At 42.2% G+C, this 16,379-nt stretch overlaps 1 protein-coding gene across 4 annotated transcripts in view; it reads left to right on the top strand.

Moving 5' to 3' along the window:
- Positions 1-16,379, top strand: part of TRPM2 (transient receptor potential cation channel subfamily M member 2) — a 577,304-nt gene that overhangs the window by 414,365 nt on the left and 146,560 nt on the right. For all 4 annotated transcript variants that reach the window (XM_056536782.1, XM_056536781.1, XM_056536783.1 and 1 more), the window contains 2 exons: positions 6,830-7,011; positions 9,082-9,214. In XM_056536782.1, coding sequence (XP_056392757.1) covers positions 6,830-7,011; positions 9,082-9,214 — 315 coding nt within the window. The remainder of the gene's footprint in view (positions 1-6,829; positions 7,012-9,081; positions 9,215-16,379) is intronic.

The raw sequence follows: 16,379 nt of genomic DNA, 5'->3' as shown, positions 1-16,379 counted from the left end.
GCATGGATCAGCGAGATAGGGGCTTGATTGCTCAAGCCTGTAGCTCAGGCTTGGAGCAATCAAACCCCGATCGGACGCCACAGAGACTGGTAAGGGGACCTCCGCAGCGCTCGATTTTATCGCAATGTCCCGATCAGCCCAACTGAGCTGCCGGGAAGCATTTACTTTCACTTTCAGATGCGGCGGTCAACTTTGATCGCCGTGTCTGAAGGGTTAATAGCGCGCGGCACAACGATCGGTGCCGCGCGCTGTTAGCCCAGGGTTCATAGCCGGGACTGACCCGGTTTGATGCGGGGTCACAGTGTGACCCCGTTTTAAACCCCGGGACCGGGCGTAGGGCGTACAGGTACGCCCTACATCCTTAAGAGATTAACCCCTTAAAGACACCGGACGTAAATGTACGTCCTGGTGAGCTGGTACTTAACGCACCAGGACATACAATTACATCCTATGCATAACCTAGAGCATCGGAGCGATGCTCGGGTCATGCGCGGCAGGTCTCGGCTGCTGATAGCAGCCAGGGACCCGTCGGTAATGGCTGACATCCACAATCGCGCGGATGCCCGTCATTAACCCCTCATATGCCATGATAAATACAGGTCACGGCATCTGCAGCATTGCGGTCACTAAAATGGATGATCGGATCACCCGCAGAGCTGCCGCGGTGATCCGATCATCCAGCACGGCAGACGGAGATCCCCTCACCTGCCTCCACTGCCTTCCACAGGTCTTCTGCTCTGGTATGCGATTGAGCAGACCAGAGCAGAAGATGACCAATAATACTGATCAGTGCTATGTCCTATACATAGCACTGAACAGTATTAGCAATCGAATGATTGCTATAAATAGTCCCCTATAGGGACTATTAAAGTGTAAAAATAGAAGTAAAAAGTTTTTTTTTAAAGTAAAAAAAAAATTGAAAACCCCCCCTCCCCCAATAAAAACATAAATTGTCCCATTTTAAAATTTGAAAAAACCCCTCCCCCAATAAAAATTTAAAGGTGTCCAATTTTTTAAATAAAATGTTAATGATACCGTACGGTGAACGGCGTGAACGTAAAAAAGAAAAGTCCAAAATAGCTGCTTTTTTATAACATTTTATGCACAAAAAATTTATTAAAAATGTATAAAAAGTTTTATATAAGCAAATATGGTATCAATAAAAAGTAAAGATCACGGTGCAAAAAATGAGCACTCATACTGCCGCTTATACGGAAAAATGAAAAATTCATAGGTCTTCAAAATGGGGGGTTTTAAATGTACTAATTTGGTTAAAAAGTTTGCGATTTTTTTAAGCACAACAGTAATAGAAAAGTATGTAATCATGGGTGTAATTTTAATCGTTTTGACCCAAAGAATAAAGAACACATGTCATTTTTACCAAAAATTGTACGGCGTGAAAACGAAACCTTCCATAATTTGCCAAATTGTGGTTTTCTTTTTAATTTCCCCACACAAATAGTATTTTTTTGGTTGAGCCATACATTTTATGGGAAGTGAGTGATGGCATTACAACCGACAACTGGTTATGCAAAAAACAAGCCCTCATACTAGTCTGTGGATGAAAATATAAAATAGTTATTGTTTTTTGAAGGCGAGGAGGAAATAACAAAAAAAAAATAATAATTGTCTGAGTCCTTAAGGCCCAAATGGGCTTAGTACTTAAGGGGTTAAAAGAAGGAAAACTACCACAAGAGGACATGGTTTTAAATTAGATGGGCAAAGGTTTAAAAGTAATATCAGAAAGTATTACTCTACTGAGAGTAATGGATGCATGGAATAGCCTTCCTGCAGAAGTGGTCGCTGCAAATACAGTGAAGGAGTTTAAGCATGCATGGGATAAGCATAAGGCTATCCTTCATATAAGATAGGGCCAGGGACTATTCATAGTATTCAGATTATTGGGCAGACTAGATGGGCCAAATGGTTCTTATCTGCCGACACATTCTATGTTTCTATATCCTATTAACCCCTTAGGCTCCTTTCACACTAGTGATTTCTCCGTTATTTAAGTTCCGTTGCATGTTCCGTCACAATTTTCGGCGAAAACCGGCCGTTACAAAACCCCTGATGGCCGAGACTAAATCGCATTGTAGCCTATGGGATTTTGTAACTGCCCGTTTGCACCCGTATATGCCCGTAATTCATTACGGACGTTATACAGTGACGGGACATCGTGGCAGAAAAATTACTGCATGCAGTAATTTTTCCGCCACGATGTCCCGTCACTGTATAACATCCGTAATGAATTACGGGCATATACGGGTGCAAACGGGCAGTTACAAAATTCCATAGGCTGCAATGCGATTTAGTCTCGGCCGTCAGGGGTTTTGTAACGGCCGTTTTTTGCCGAAAATCGTGACGGAACAGGTGACGGAACTTCAATAACGGAGAAATCACTAGTGTGAAAGGAGCCTTAATGACGCAGCCCACTTGGTCCTTAACCCCTTAAAGAAGCAGCCCTTTTTCACCTTAAGGACTGAGCACTTTTTCGCAATTATGACCACCGTCACTTTATGAATTAATAACGCGAAAACGCTTTTACCGAATATTCTTATTCTGAGATTGTTTTTTCGTGACATATTCTACTTTATTTTGATGGTAACTTTTCGGCATTAATTGCATCCTTTTTTGGTGAAAAATCCCAAAATTTCATGAAAATTTTTAAAATTTAGCATTTTTCTAACTTTGAAGCTCTCTAATTGTAAGGAAAATGGATATTTCCAAATACATTTTATTTTTCTTCACAAATACAATATGTCTACTTTATGTTGGCATCATAAAATGGACATACTTTTGCTTTTTGAAAAAATTAGAGGGCTTCAAAGTAGAGCAGCAATTTTCAAAAATGTCATGAAAATTGCTAAATCTGAAGGGACAGATGTTACAGAACTACAACTCCCAGCATGCCTGGGCAGTCGAGGCATGCTGAGAGTTGTAGTTTGGCAACATCTGTAGGGCTACTGTTTGGGCACCACTGTAACAGTGGTCTCCAAACTGTGACCCTCCAGATGTTGCAAAACTACAACTCCCAGCATGCCCAGACAGCATTTGGCTGTCTGGGCATGCTGGGAGTTGCAGTTTGGCCCCCCTAGTGGTTGTCACAGTAAAGATCAATTTACTTTCACTTTCAATCCCCCCCCCCCCCCTACTGTCGATTCCCTACCTGATCAGGATCCAGCAGGCTCCAGCAAAGATCCCCGGTCCCCAGGCATCTTCTTCTGCAGGTACGGCCTCAATCTTCTTCCCAGAGCCCCTCGACATCCAGGGGCGGGCAGAACGGGGGTTGCCATGGCAACCCCCTGTCCTGCGATGCCATTGGTCAGAACTAATGCCAGGGGATAGGAGTAGATCGCAGCTTTGCGATCTCACTCCTATCCTTTAGGCTGATCGGGGCTGTTGCTGACAGCTCCGATCAGCCCTATTTTCTGGGTGATCGGGTCACCAGAGACCCGATCAGCCCGAAATTGGAGAAAATCGCATGTCTGAATTGACATGCGATTTTCTCCGATCGCCGACATGGGGGGGTCTCAGGTCCCCCCTGGGCGATGTGCCAGGGTGCCTGCTGAATGTTTTCAGCAGGCATCTGGATCCGGTCCCCAACCGGCTAGCGGTGGGGACCGGATTTCCCATGGGCGTATGGATATGCCCTCGGTCCTTAAGGACTCGGAATGCAGGGCGTATCCATACGCCCTGTGTCCTGAAGAGGTTAAGGATGCAGACAATTTTATTTTTACGTTTTCGTTTTTTCCTCCTCGCCTTCAAAAAATCATAACTCTTTTATATTTTCATCCACAGACTAGTATGAGGGCTTGTTTTTTGTGTGACCAGTTGTCCGTTGTAATGCCATCACTCACTTTGCCATAAAATGTATGGCGCAACCAAAAAAATACTATTTGTGTGGTGAAATGAAAAAGAAAACCGCAATTATGCTAATTTTGGAAGGTTTTGTTTTCACGCTGTACCATTTACAGTAAAAATGACATGTGTTCTTTATTCTTTGGGTCAATACGATTAAAATGATACCCATGATAATATACTTTTCTATTACTGTTGCGCTTAAAAAAAATTACTAACTTTTTTTACCAAATGAGTACGTTTAAAATCCCCCTATTTTGAAGACCTATAACTTTCTATAATTTTTTCTTAATTTTTTTGGGAATAAAATGTTATAAAAAAGCATCTATTTTGGACTTTTTTTTATTTTTACGTTCACGCCGTTCACCATATGGTATCATTAACATTTTATTTTAATAGTTCAGATATTTACTCACGATACCAAATATGTATATAAAATACTTTTTTTTTTAGCACTTTTTGGGGGTGAAATAGGTAAAATGGGACAATTTATGTTTTTATTGGGGAGAGGGTTTTTCACATTTTTTTACTTTATTTTTTTTACTTTTTTTACTTTTATTTCTACACTTTAATAGTCCCCATAGGGGACAATTTATAGCAATCACTTGATTGCTAATACTGTTCAGTGCTATGTATAGGACACAGCACTGATCAGCATTATCGGTCATCTTCTGCTCTGGTCTGCGGGAAGGCAGATCAGAGCAGAAGACACTGGGAAGGCAGCAGAGCAAGGTGAGGGGACCTCCATCTGCCGTGCTGTATGATCGGATCGCAGCGATGCGGGCGATCCGATCATCCATTTTAGTGACCGCGATGCGGCAGATGCCGTGATCTGTATTGATCACGGCATCTGAGGGGTTAATGGTGGACATCCGCGGGATCGCGGGTGTCTGCTATTACGGGCAGGTCCCTGGCTGCGATCAGCAGCCGGGACCTGCAGCGCATGATCCGGGCATCGCGGTTATGCTTAGGACATAAATGTACGTCCTGGTGCATTAAGTACCACCTCGCCAGGACGTACATTTACGTCCTCCGTCGTTAAAGGGGTACTCCGGTGGAAAACTTTTTTTTTTTTTTATCAACTGGTGCCAGAAAGTTAAACAGATTTGTAAATTACTTGTACTAAAAAATCTTAATCCTTCCAGTACTTATTAGCTGCTGAATACTACAGAGGAATTTCTTTTCTTTTTGGAACTTTTTGGTGCTTTCTGCTGACATCATGACCACAGTGCTCTCTGCTGACCTCTCTGTCCATTTTAGGAACTGTCCAGAGCAGCATATGTTTTCTATGGGGATTTTCTTCTACTATGGACAGTTCTTAAAATGGACAGAGATGTCAGCAGAGAGCACTGTGGTCTGGCACCAGTTGATAAAAAAAAAAAAAAAAAAAAAAGTTTTCTACTGGCGTACCCCTTTAAGTCTGTGTCTGAAGCAAGGGCCCTGATCAGAAATCAGAGGTATTTCTATAATTTTGTGTTAATAAATATTTCGTACAACCAGCTACATCTCCAGCCTTAATCATAACATTTACATAAGTTATCCTGAGATCTATTCCTCTATTTTAATTATACCTACATGTAATTTATACCTTGATGTCTGATTCCCATTTTTGCCTCTGTAACTAGAAAGAACTGGGTGCAATAGAAAACTTTTGTCTGCCCCCCCCCCCCTCATTTCATGCATGAATATTTACCAGCTTCATGTAAAAGTTAAGGAAACACTTATCAATCACTTATAAAATACAGCTGTGTGGCCAAGTGTGCCGTTACCTTTACAGGTTTAGAAATAATGTTGTTCAAGATCACAAAATTCATTGAGATTTCAGACCAGACCCATAGATTAGGGGATGTCAGAACCTTAAATTATAAAACAACAGTGGCAGATAGTTACCAAATTACTAATAGAGACTCAGATGATAATAATTCCCCATACAGTAACAGTATGACTGTTTGTACTTAACACAGTAGCCCCCTTTAGGCTTTACATAGTTATAGTTTTTAAAAGAGTTGTCCCATTTTTAAATGGGGATAACAAGCTAAACAGTGGGGGTCCAGCTACTTGAACCCTCATCAATCCTGAGAACGCAGGCAAAATTAGTCACTTTCTTTGGATCTTCTGCTCTGTTTAGGTTCTATGGGGCTTCTGAACATTGATGAGCACTAAACTAGTTAATGTTCAGGTGGCCCCATAGAAAATAGATGAAGTGCCTCCAATGGTCAGACCCCCATTGATCCGCTTGTTATATCCAATCATGAGATGGAAATACCCTTTCATTTTAGGCCCCTCCACACCTAGTGCCACCATTTAGACCGAACGCAGCACACACTTGTGCTGCCACCTATTCAGGCCCACACATTAATCATAGACCCTTTTTTTTTGCCTTACATAGCTGACACAGAACATGGCTAATTTGTATTGCTCACATATAAAATAAATGCTCCCTTTTCTGCTTTTCCTTACAAATTGTAATGTAATTAAGATAAAAAACAAACAAAAACAAAAAAACAAACAGACAAACATACATAACCCTATTCCTATGATAGGCATAATGGCTGTAATCTTTTCTAGCCTGTACTGTTAGCGATATAACGCATGCAGCATGATGTTGCGATATTGTTACACTGCCTGATAATAAGATACAGTTGAATGTTGTACTGCTAGGGGAACTGCTGCAGGAACACCTTTTACATTATGAATGACCAAACCCTGCTGCCATACACAATATCTTGGTGTTGATTAACAAGGACACTGTGGGCAAAATAACTTCATTTTGTTCTTTACAATTCGTTGGAGCGCTATACAAATTGCACATATCCTCAAAACTGCAATTTTATTTTATTTTATTATTATTTTTTTCTTATTTATTTATAGTTTTTTTTCCATCACATTTACTTTGAATTAGCTAAATATGTGTATAGAATGGTCTTTTTTCAATATTTTTTTTTTAAAGTGATATTTCTTTTTTTCTTAGTTACACTTTTCAACAAGTACAGGAACATACTGATCAGATCTGGAAATTTCAAAGACATGATTTGATAGAAGAGTATCATGGCCGACCACCAGCCCCCCCACCTCTTATTCTCTTCAATCATCTACATCTGTTTATCAAACGGGTCATTCTCCATGAACCTGCAGGAAGACAAAAGCAGCTAAGTAAGAGTTCTAAAATACTATGAAAATATATTGTAAAAAAGGACATGCCATAACTTACAGTAACAAACGATGGTAGATCCAGCTTCTCAGCAGAAAAAAACTGTTAAAATTCAAGTTTTAATGGAATCACTTAAAACATGGAGAATCCAAAGATAAAAACATACACTTGTATGGATGTGTTTCGGGCTTAATTCAATAATAAGGGCTTGACTTAAGCCCGAAACGCGTCGGCATGTATGTTTTTATCTTTGGATTCTCCATGTTTTAAGTGGTTCCATTAAAGCTTGAATTTAAAAAAAAAATTTCTTCTGAAAAGCTGGATCTACCATTGTTTGTTCCTTGATCTACATGGGGAGGCGGCCCGCCCTGTCCGAGCTCCATCGCTTCAGAATTTGGGCAGAATTTTCCTTTCCTCCATAGTACCTATTTAAGGATTTGTGTTCTGCACAGTTCAGCTCCTGACCAGGAACTATGCAAAGAAGTGCAATAAAGCACAATTCAAAAGCTGAGCTGCTCTCCTGCCTGTTCTGCCACAAACTAAATTGTACTGCCCAACATGAGCCCAGCTGTGTAGGTAGCTTTGCAACAATCTGTGCAGATTAGGTGGGAGAGCAACTTTGGACTTGCACTTTAAGTTTCCCTATTGTAATCCAAGGCAATACATGTTACATGGTGCTGTACTAGCAATGCCATGGTCAAGTGATCTTAAAGGGGTACTCCAGTGGAAAACTATTTTTTTTAAATCAACTGCTGCAATGTTAAACAGATTTTGAAATTACTTCTATTTAAAAATCTTCCAGTACTTATCAGCTGCTGTATACTGCAGAGGAAGTTCTTTTTTTATTTTATTTTTTTATTTCTTTTCTGTCTGACCACAGTGCAATCTGCTGACACCTCTGTCCATATCAGGAACTGCCCAGAGTAGAAGAGGTTAGCTATGCGGATTTGCTTGTACTCTGGACAGTTCCTGACATGGACAGAGGTGTCAGCAGAGAGCACTGTGGTCAGACTGAAAATAATTACAGAAAGAAATACAACTTTCTCTGTAGTATACACCAGCTGATAAGTACTGGAAGGATTGAGGATTTAATAGAAGTACTTTTCAAATCTTTAACTTTCTGGCACCAGTTGATTTAAGTAAAAATTCCACTACCAGCGTACCCCTTTAAAGGAATACTGTAGTGGAATATAACTTATCCATTAACCAAAGGATAGGGGATAAGTTATAGATCACGGTGGGTCCCAGCGGTCCTGTATGGGGCCATGGCAGTCCGCAGGAAGGAGGCATTCCGTCCCCCACATGATGCATCGGCAGACATGCCCCCCTCCATGTATTCCATAGAGATACATGTAGGGGGCGTGTCTGCTGTGGCTTCCTGCCGGGGTCGGCACAGCACTTCCTGCGGCCCTATACAGGAGATCGCTGGGGGTCACAGCGGTCAGACCTCCTGCGATCTATAATTTATCCTCTTTTCTTCAGAAAGGGGATAAGTTATATTCCACTACTTGGAATCGGAATTAGGCTATGCACTTGTTTTTTTCTCTGGCAGTTTTTGGGAAAAAATCTTTTTTAGCCAAAGCCAGAAGTGTATTCAAAAGGAATAGGACATACATAGGAAGGACTTACACTTCTCGTCCCTTATGGATCCACTTCTGACTTTGGCTCAAAAACTGCAGTGGCAGTTTTCCAAAAACTGCCAGAGAAAAAACCAAATGGAAACTTAACCTTAGGCTCAGTTCACAAAACTCTTTTTTTTTTTACTTTTGCTTTTTTTTTGTGCCAAGTGGACTCAAAACTGGTTCAGAGCACAATTGACACTACTGGGTCCCATTGGATCCTGTTGACTTTAATGGGGTCAATTGGGGATCCGGTATTTTACCTGAGATGAGCAAAGAAAAAAATAGGACATGCTCTATTTTCTCCACTAGACTGCCATTGTTTTGACGTACTAGCCGCCAGAGCTCCATATACCAGAGCACAGTGGCAATGTGAACAACCCTGTACTTGTTTCCAATACCGTATTTTCTTTTTTGAACGCTTTAATATTATTTATTTTCATTTTCAATTAGAGGAAAAGTTAGAAAAGAATGAAGAAGCTGCTCTCCTCTCATGGGAAGCTTTTCTAAAAGAAAACTACTTACAGCACCTACAAAAACAGATGAAACAAAGCACGGAACACAAGATTAGAGACACGTCTGACAAGTAAATAATTCCAGATTAATTTTAAAGATATATATAAATACTCTGGGGGATATTTATCAAAACCTGTGCAGATTAACAGTGGAGCAGTTGCCTATAGCAACCAATCAGATTGCTTCTTTATGTTTTGGAAAGGCATCTAAAAAACATAAGCTGGAATTGTAAGTGTAAGGATGCCTGTAAAACTTTGAAACTGTAAAGGAGAACTAAGACAGCAGATGGACTACTAAGTCCATCATACCCACATATTATGGTAGAAATAAAAGGAGTTGTCCGGTAAAATGCATTATTTTTCTATTGCCCCAGGCTGCCTTCATAAATTACAAACACTTAAACTCACCTTTCTCTGCTCCCTTGTAGGGTCCTGTATTAGTATGCTCTGTCTCCACAAACAGTCTTCTTCCTGGAGCTGTAGAAGTGAAGTCAAACAGCTCGGGGGAAAGTCACCTACCGCGGACAGAACTCTCCGATACCAGAGCTACTAGGAAGCCGAGAAAGGCGAAACTAAGTGTTTCAGATTTTATTAGGCAGCTTGGGTACAATAGAAAAATAGTACATTTTAACGGACAACTCCTTTAAAGAGGTTGTCCGGCAATCCATAAAAGAAAAACCTTGCACTTAGGTACATTTCTGATATACATGCTTCCCATGTGGTTTAGTTGAAAAAAAATATTTTCTTCATGGCCTTTTCAGACATAGAATGCAGTCCACTTCCTTATTTGGCCTGTTTAATCACTATGGTTACCAATAGAGATGAGCGAGCCAAATCCAGTGAACACGGATTCGACCCGAACTTTAGGATTTTTCTGGCTTGGCAAACATTCAAGATTTTACCGATTAGGCTCGCGCGAGCCAGTCAAGAGCACGAAAAACCTGAATGGGGTGATCCTCAAGATCTGTCTCACAGTTAGGCCTCTTCCACAGGCAGCACATTTTCGGGATATGCCTCATCTGTGTTGTGCCCTCCTCCTCCCCGATCCTGTCATTTATCCATTGTAAAATCCATGTCCTCCAGACAATGGTATTCTCCCAGTCACCCTGTTGTAGTATTCCTCATTTTATATCTGCCCAAGTTTTTGGTGGTGCAGGTCCTCCCATACCATCTTGTGGAATCCACAGCCTTCAGGCAACAAATGTGGTGTGCCCAGCCCAGGGGATGTGTAACTGTCCTTGCTTTACACAATCATGTGAAGGTGAGGGTGGGCCCCTCTATGAACTTGTCTGTGTGCAGAACAGTGTATGCCATGGTTGATATGTGGAGTTGTAGCAATGGCCAGCGGCAGTACATGTCTTTTACGGCCCAGTGGGTCAACATCCTGAAGAATGAGGCTCCACTGCAACAAGGCGAGGAAATTGTTGTCACACCTCCACGGTTGCGCCGATTGGGTTCAACTGCTGACAATCATCGCCTATCCTCCATGGACATTTTGTACCTCACTGGGAAGAGCTTAGCTTATTCTCCTCCTCACCCACTCTCCTTTCATCACTGCAAAATTAAATGCTGCCATGCATTACATCTGCTGAGCTTAGGCAAGAAAAGCCACACAGCGGAGGAACTGCTGCTCTGTCAGCAACAAGCGATTTCACACTGGTTCACAGATCGTAAGCTGACATTGGGACACGTCATCACCGATAATGGCACAAACATCGTCAAACTGCTGTGTGTAGGTGGCATGACACACTCCTCCTGTTTGGCACACGTGTTAAATCTTTTGGTGATACATTTCTTGATAACTTGTGCTGGTGTCAAGCCAGTGGTGTCTACATGCAGGAACATTTGCGTTCGGTTTAGCCATTCGTATGCTTTTCAACATGACTTGCTTCACCTACAATGCCAAAACACTCTTTCACACCACCCTATTTGTGACGTTCCAACATGGTGGAACTTCCCCTTACACATGTTGGACCGCAAATCGGTGACCAACATTCTCATGCAACAGCAAGACAATTTCTGGAGCCAGTGTGGTTTACAGGTCAGGCATTGGCAGTTAATCAGGGACACTTGGTCGCATGCTCATGCCTTTTGAGCAGGCTACAAGATATGTCACCAAGGAAAACAGTGGCATTGGAGATGTAATGCCTCTGCTATTCCTTTTGGAGCAGACCCTGATGGCGATGATGGTATAAGGAGGGGTAGAGGAGACTTAACATCTTGATGGCAGTAGTACAGATGTTCTCCTTGAGGAGGAGAAGTTGGATGAGGAGGTAGTGGAACCTGAGGAGGAGTATTTGGAGGTGGACTCTATAGAAGAGAGATGGGAGGAGGACCTTACTCAAGGCGACACTGATGAGGTTGAGGAGGAGCATGCATAACCTTGGCAGTGTTACATTATTCGCTCTGGCCACACACACTGGCTGTGAGCCCATGGTTCCGTTACCTGCTGTTGCCGGCGGGGCTGGAATTCGCATTGCGGGACGTGCCCGCATGCAAATCCCAGTCTGTCACTCACCAGGTGCTTCTCCGGCCCCCGTCTCTGCCTCTCTGCTCCGGCATACGTGTCTCCATCCCCTAGGGCATGCGCGTGCCGGAGCTTTAAGATTTAAAAGGGCCAGTGTGCCCATTAGTGTAGTACACCTGTGGCTCATTGATTAATTCCTCCTTCTCCCACAATTCCCTGTGGGATCTTTGTTGCATGGTGCCTGAGAGAAAGCATACCTGAGAGTTCCCTTTCTGTGTATCTGATCCTTTGCTCTGCCTACTGACCTTCTCCTACGTCCAGACTAGTCTACTGTGCCGCCTGCCCTGACCTTCTGCTATCCTGACTATGAGCTGCCTTATCCCTCCTGTGCCTCGCATCTCCTCAGCCACCTGTGTGGTCGAGCCGTGCCAGGAGTAGCGACCTGGGTGCCGCCTGCCGCAGCAAGTCCATCCCACTTTGCGGTGGGCTCTGGTGAAAACCAGCGGCAACTTAGACTCCACTCCCTGGTACGGTCCAAGTCATCTGCCACACAGGTCCAGCGGATCCACATCCACCAGAGTTCCTTTCTTCTGAAACATGAGTGTTACAGGCAGTATGGAACAGAGGTGGAACAAACTGGGCCCTCAAAAAGATGGCTAGGGGTATGCTTTCCTGCTTGCACAATAACAAGCATTTTGTCGACTTGAAGGGAAGAGAAGAGTACTGGAGAACCACACTCCTAGACCCTTGGTATAAACCAAAAATGGGGGAATTTTTCGCATCTTCTGAGAAGGAGGCTAAACTGGATTTTTATAAGAAGAAACTACACAACCAGCTTACCACGGCTTTCCAGCAACAAACACCTACTGAATTAAGGTCTAGTCTCCGCTCTTCGCAGAGTCAACTCTCCACTACCTCTGTCAGCACTACCCCAGTAAGAGGCAGGAGCAACAGCAGCAGCAGTGGAGGCATCTTGATGGTTGAGCTCATGATGGCGAAGTTTCTGCAACCTCTGACATAAGTCGTGAAAGGGATATAAACCACTACCTGATCAACCAGGTTGAGGCCTACCTGAGCAGTGCCCTTTCTCTGACAGACAACATGAGCCCAGACCCCATGGACTTCTGGCTCACCCGATTAAACCATTGGCCAGAACTTGCCCAATTTGCCATGAGTGTTCTGTCTTGTTCAGCATCTAGTGTGGCTTTGGAGAGAGCGTTCAGCGTAGCAGGCGGTGTTATCACCCCGATGCAAACAAGATTGTCAGCCAGCAGCGTGGAAAAACTGACTTTTACTAAAAAGAATCAGGCATGGATCAGGGAGGAATATAAACCTTCTGTGACAGATGCCACTGATTAGGCAGTACAACCATGACCATGATGCAGTACGCTAGTAACATCAGTCCACCGTATTAACGTGTTTAGGGACTTATTTAATTTCCGGTTCGAGTTGAACAAAGCCAAACTCGTGAAAAAAAGTTTGGCAAATCTGGTGAACCAAACATTTCAAAAGTTTGCTCAACTCTAGTTACCAAGATACATTTCTCTTTCAGTCTCCGAGCCCTCTGCTAAAGCTGGCCCTGAACTACTATGTCCATCCTCCTCGTTGGCACCATAACTTAGCCTCCAGAGACAGTTCCATCATATGTGACTGATATCAACTGCTCCTCTTATGTCTATGTTCACATGGCAGAATGAAATTCAATGCAATTAATGCAGCGGAAATTCTGCAGCAGATATTCTGCTGTATGATTGGGACAGCAGAATCCTATTAAAGCGTATTAAAAAATTCTGGCGTGTGAAATTAGCCTTACACTCTAGCACTGATATAACCTCCAAATACACTACATCATATGTGACAGATATAAGCTGCTCCTCTTATAATGCTTCAGCTCTGATATTACCTATATCACCGAAAAAATATTTCTACCAAATAAGTAGAAACTGAGGTGCATAAAAGTCGCACTACTACACCTACAAAAAATGCACCAGAAACTAGAATATACACAAAATATAAATATATAAATTTAATATAAATAATATAAATAACAATTTTTAAAAAATTATGTAAAAACATACATAGAGCAAAATAGCACAGCACCAATCAGATACAAGGTATAGGTTAGGAGAGAGCACAGTAAATAAGATGGAAATATCACTGGAAATTCCCATATGAAGTACAAGGCTATAGTACAAACAATAGACCAAATGTCAAAGATACATAGCATGAAAATAGCAATAGCCTGTGGGTACCAAACCCTACCTATACCAAACCCCAACAACCGTTTCGCGGTAGAACTCGCTTCCTCAGGGGGCGCATTAAGCTTTGAAAGGACCTGTAGACCCAGCCTGACCTGAAAGGTAAAATTTTACTTTTCTGTGAAGTGGGAAAAATTACAGGGAGGATGTAGGTTTTATGGTTACATAGTTAGTACGGTCGAAAAAAAGACATATGTCCATCAAGTTCAACCAGGGAATTAAGGGGTAGGGGTGTGGCGCGATATTGGGGAAGGGATGGGATTTTATATTTCTTCATAAGCATTAATGTTATTTTGTTCCATAAATGTATCTAATCCTGTTTTAAAGCTGTTAATTGTTCCTACTGTGACCAGTTCCTGAGGTAGACCGTTCCATAAATTCACAGTCCTCACGGTAAAGAAGGCGTGTCGCCCCTTGAGACTAAACTTTTTCTTCTCCAGACGGAGGGAGTGTCCCCTCGTCCTTTGGGGGGGGTTTAACCTGGAACAGTTTTTCTCCATATTTTTTGTATGGGCCATTAATATACTTATATACGTTTATCATATCCCCCCTTAAACGTCTCTTCTCAAGACTAAACAATTGTAACTCCTTTAATCGCTCCTCATAGCTAAGATGTTCCATGCCCCATATTAGTTTAGTCGCGCGTCTCTGCACCCTTTCCAACTCCGCAGTGTCCCTTTTATGGACAGGTGCCCAAAACTGAACAGCATATTCCAGGTGAGGCCGTACCAATGCTTTATAAAGGGGGAGTATTATGTCCCTGTCCCTTGAGTCCATGCCTCTTTTGATACATGACAATATCCTGCCGGCTTTGGAAGCAGCAGCCTGACATTGCATGCTATTCTGTAGTCTGTGATCTACAAGTACACCCAGATCCTTCTCTACCAGTGACTCTGCCAGTTTAATCCCCCCTAAGACATACGATGCATGCAGGTTATTAGTACCCAGATGCATAACTTTACATTTATCCACATTGAACCTCATTTGCCAAAATTTATGCCCAGACACTTAGTCTATCCAAGTCATCCTGTAACTTATGCACATCCTCTATAGACTGTACCGTGCTACAAAGCTTGGTGTCATCTGCAAAGATAGAAACAGAGCTGTTCATACCATCCTCTATATCATTGATAAATAAATTAAACAACAGCAGGCCCAGTACTGAACCTTGGGGTACACCACTAATTACCGGGGACCAATCAGAGTACGAATCATTGACCACCACTCTCTGGGTACGATCCATGAGCCAGTGTTCAATCCAGTTACAAACTAAAGTTTCCAAGCCCAAGGACCTTAACTTACCTGTCAGACGTCTGTGAGGGACAGTATCAAACGCTTTGGCAAAATCCAGAAACACTATATCCACAGCCATTCCTCTGTCAAGGCTTCTACTCACCTCTTCATAAAAGCAAATTAGATTGGTTTGACAACTTCTATCCTTAGTAAACCCATGCTGGCTATCACTTATAATACAATTATCCCCTATGTATTCCTGTATGTAATCCCTTATAAGTCCTTCAAACAATTTACCCACAATGCACGTTAAACTTACCGGTCTATAGTTTCCTGGGGAAGACCTAGAGCCCTTCTTGAAGATTGGCACCACATTCGCCTTGCGCCAGTCCCTTGGCACAATACCAGACACCATAGAATCTCTAAATATCATGAACAGGGGTACAGATATTACTGAACTTACCTCTCTAAGAACTCTTGGGTGTAGTCCATCCGGCCCTGGGGATTTGCTTACATTTATATCACTTAACTTACCTTGTACCATCTCTACATTAAGCCAGTTCAGTACATTACATGATGTGTTACCAGCACTGACCTGGCCAATGTCAGCTCCTTTTTCCCTAGTATATACAGAACTAAAGAACCCATTCAGTAGCTCCGCCTTCTCTTGATCGCCTGTGACAACCTCCCCATTATCATTATTAAGGGGTCCTACATGCTCTGTCCTTTTTTTTTTGCGTTTATATATCTAAAAAAATATTTAGGATTAGTTTTGCTTTCTTTGGCCACCTGTCTCTCATTTTGAATTTTTGCTGTTTTTATGACATTTTTACAGATTTTATTAAGCTCTTTGTACTGTTTAAATGTTATCGCTGACCCATCAGATTTGTATTTTTTGAAGGCAATTTTTTTGTTGTTTATTGCTCTTTTAACATCATGTGTCAGCCATGTAGGATTTAGTTTTAATCGTTTATATTTGTTCCCCTTTGGTATATATTTAGCTGTATAGTTATTTAGAGTTGATTTAAAGATGTCCCATTTACCTTCTGTATCAGTATTTGAGAACACCTCCCCCCAGTCTATGTCCTGTAGTGCAGCCCTCAGCCCAGGGAAGTTTGCCTTTTTAAAGTTATATGTTTTTGCCTTCCCCGCCTGTCTTTGTTTTCTACATTTTAAGTCAAAAGTAACTATATTGTGGTCGCTATTACCAAGGTTTTCCCGCACAGTTACATTACCAATCAGCCATCCTACATGGCTGACAAATGAGGTTAAAAGAGC

This window comes from Hyla sarda, chromosome 8 (assembly GCF_029499605.1).
Source record: "Hyla sarda isolate aHylSar1 chromosome 8, aHylSar1.hap1, whole genome shotgun sequence".
Taxonomy (NCBI): domain Eukaryota; kingdom Metazoa; phylum Chordata; class Amphibia; order Anura; family Hylidae; genus Hyla; species Hyla sarda.
Note: the sequence above shows the minus strand (reverse complement) of the source record. Positions and strands in the feature narration are given on the sequence as shown.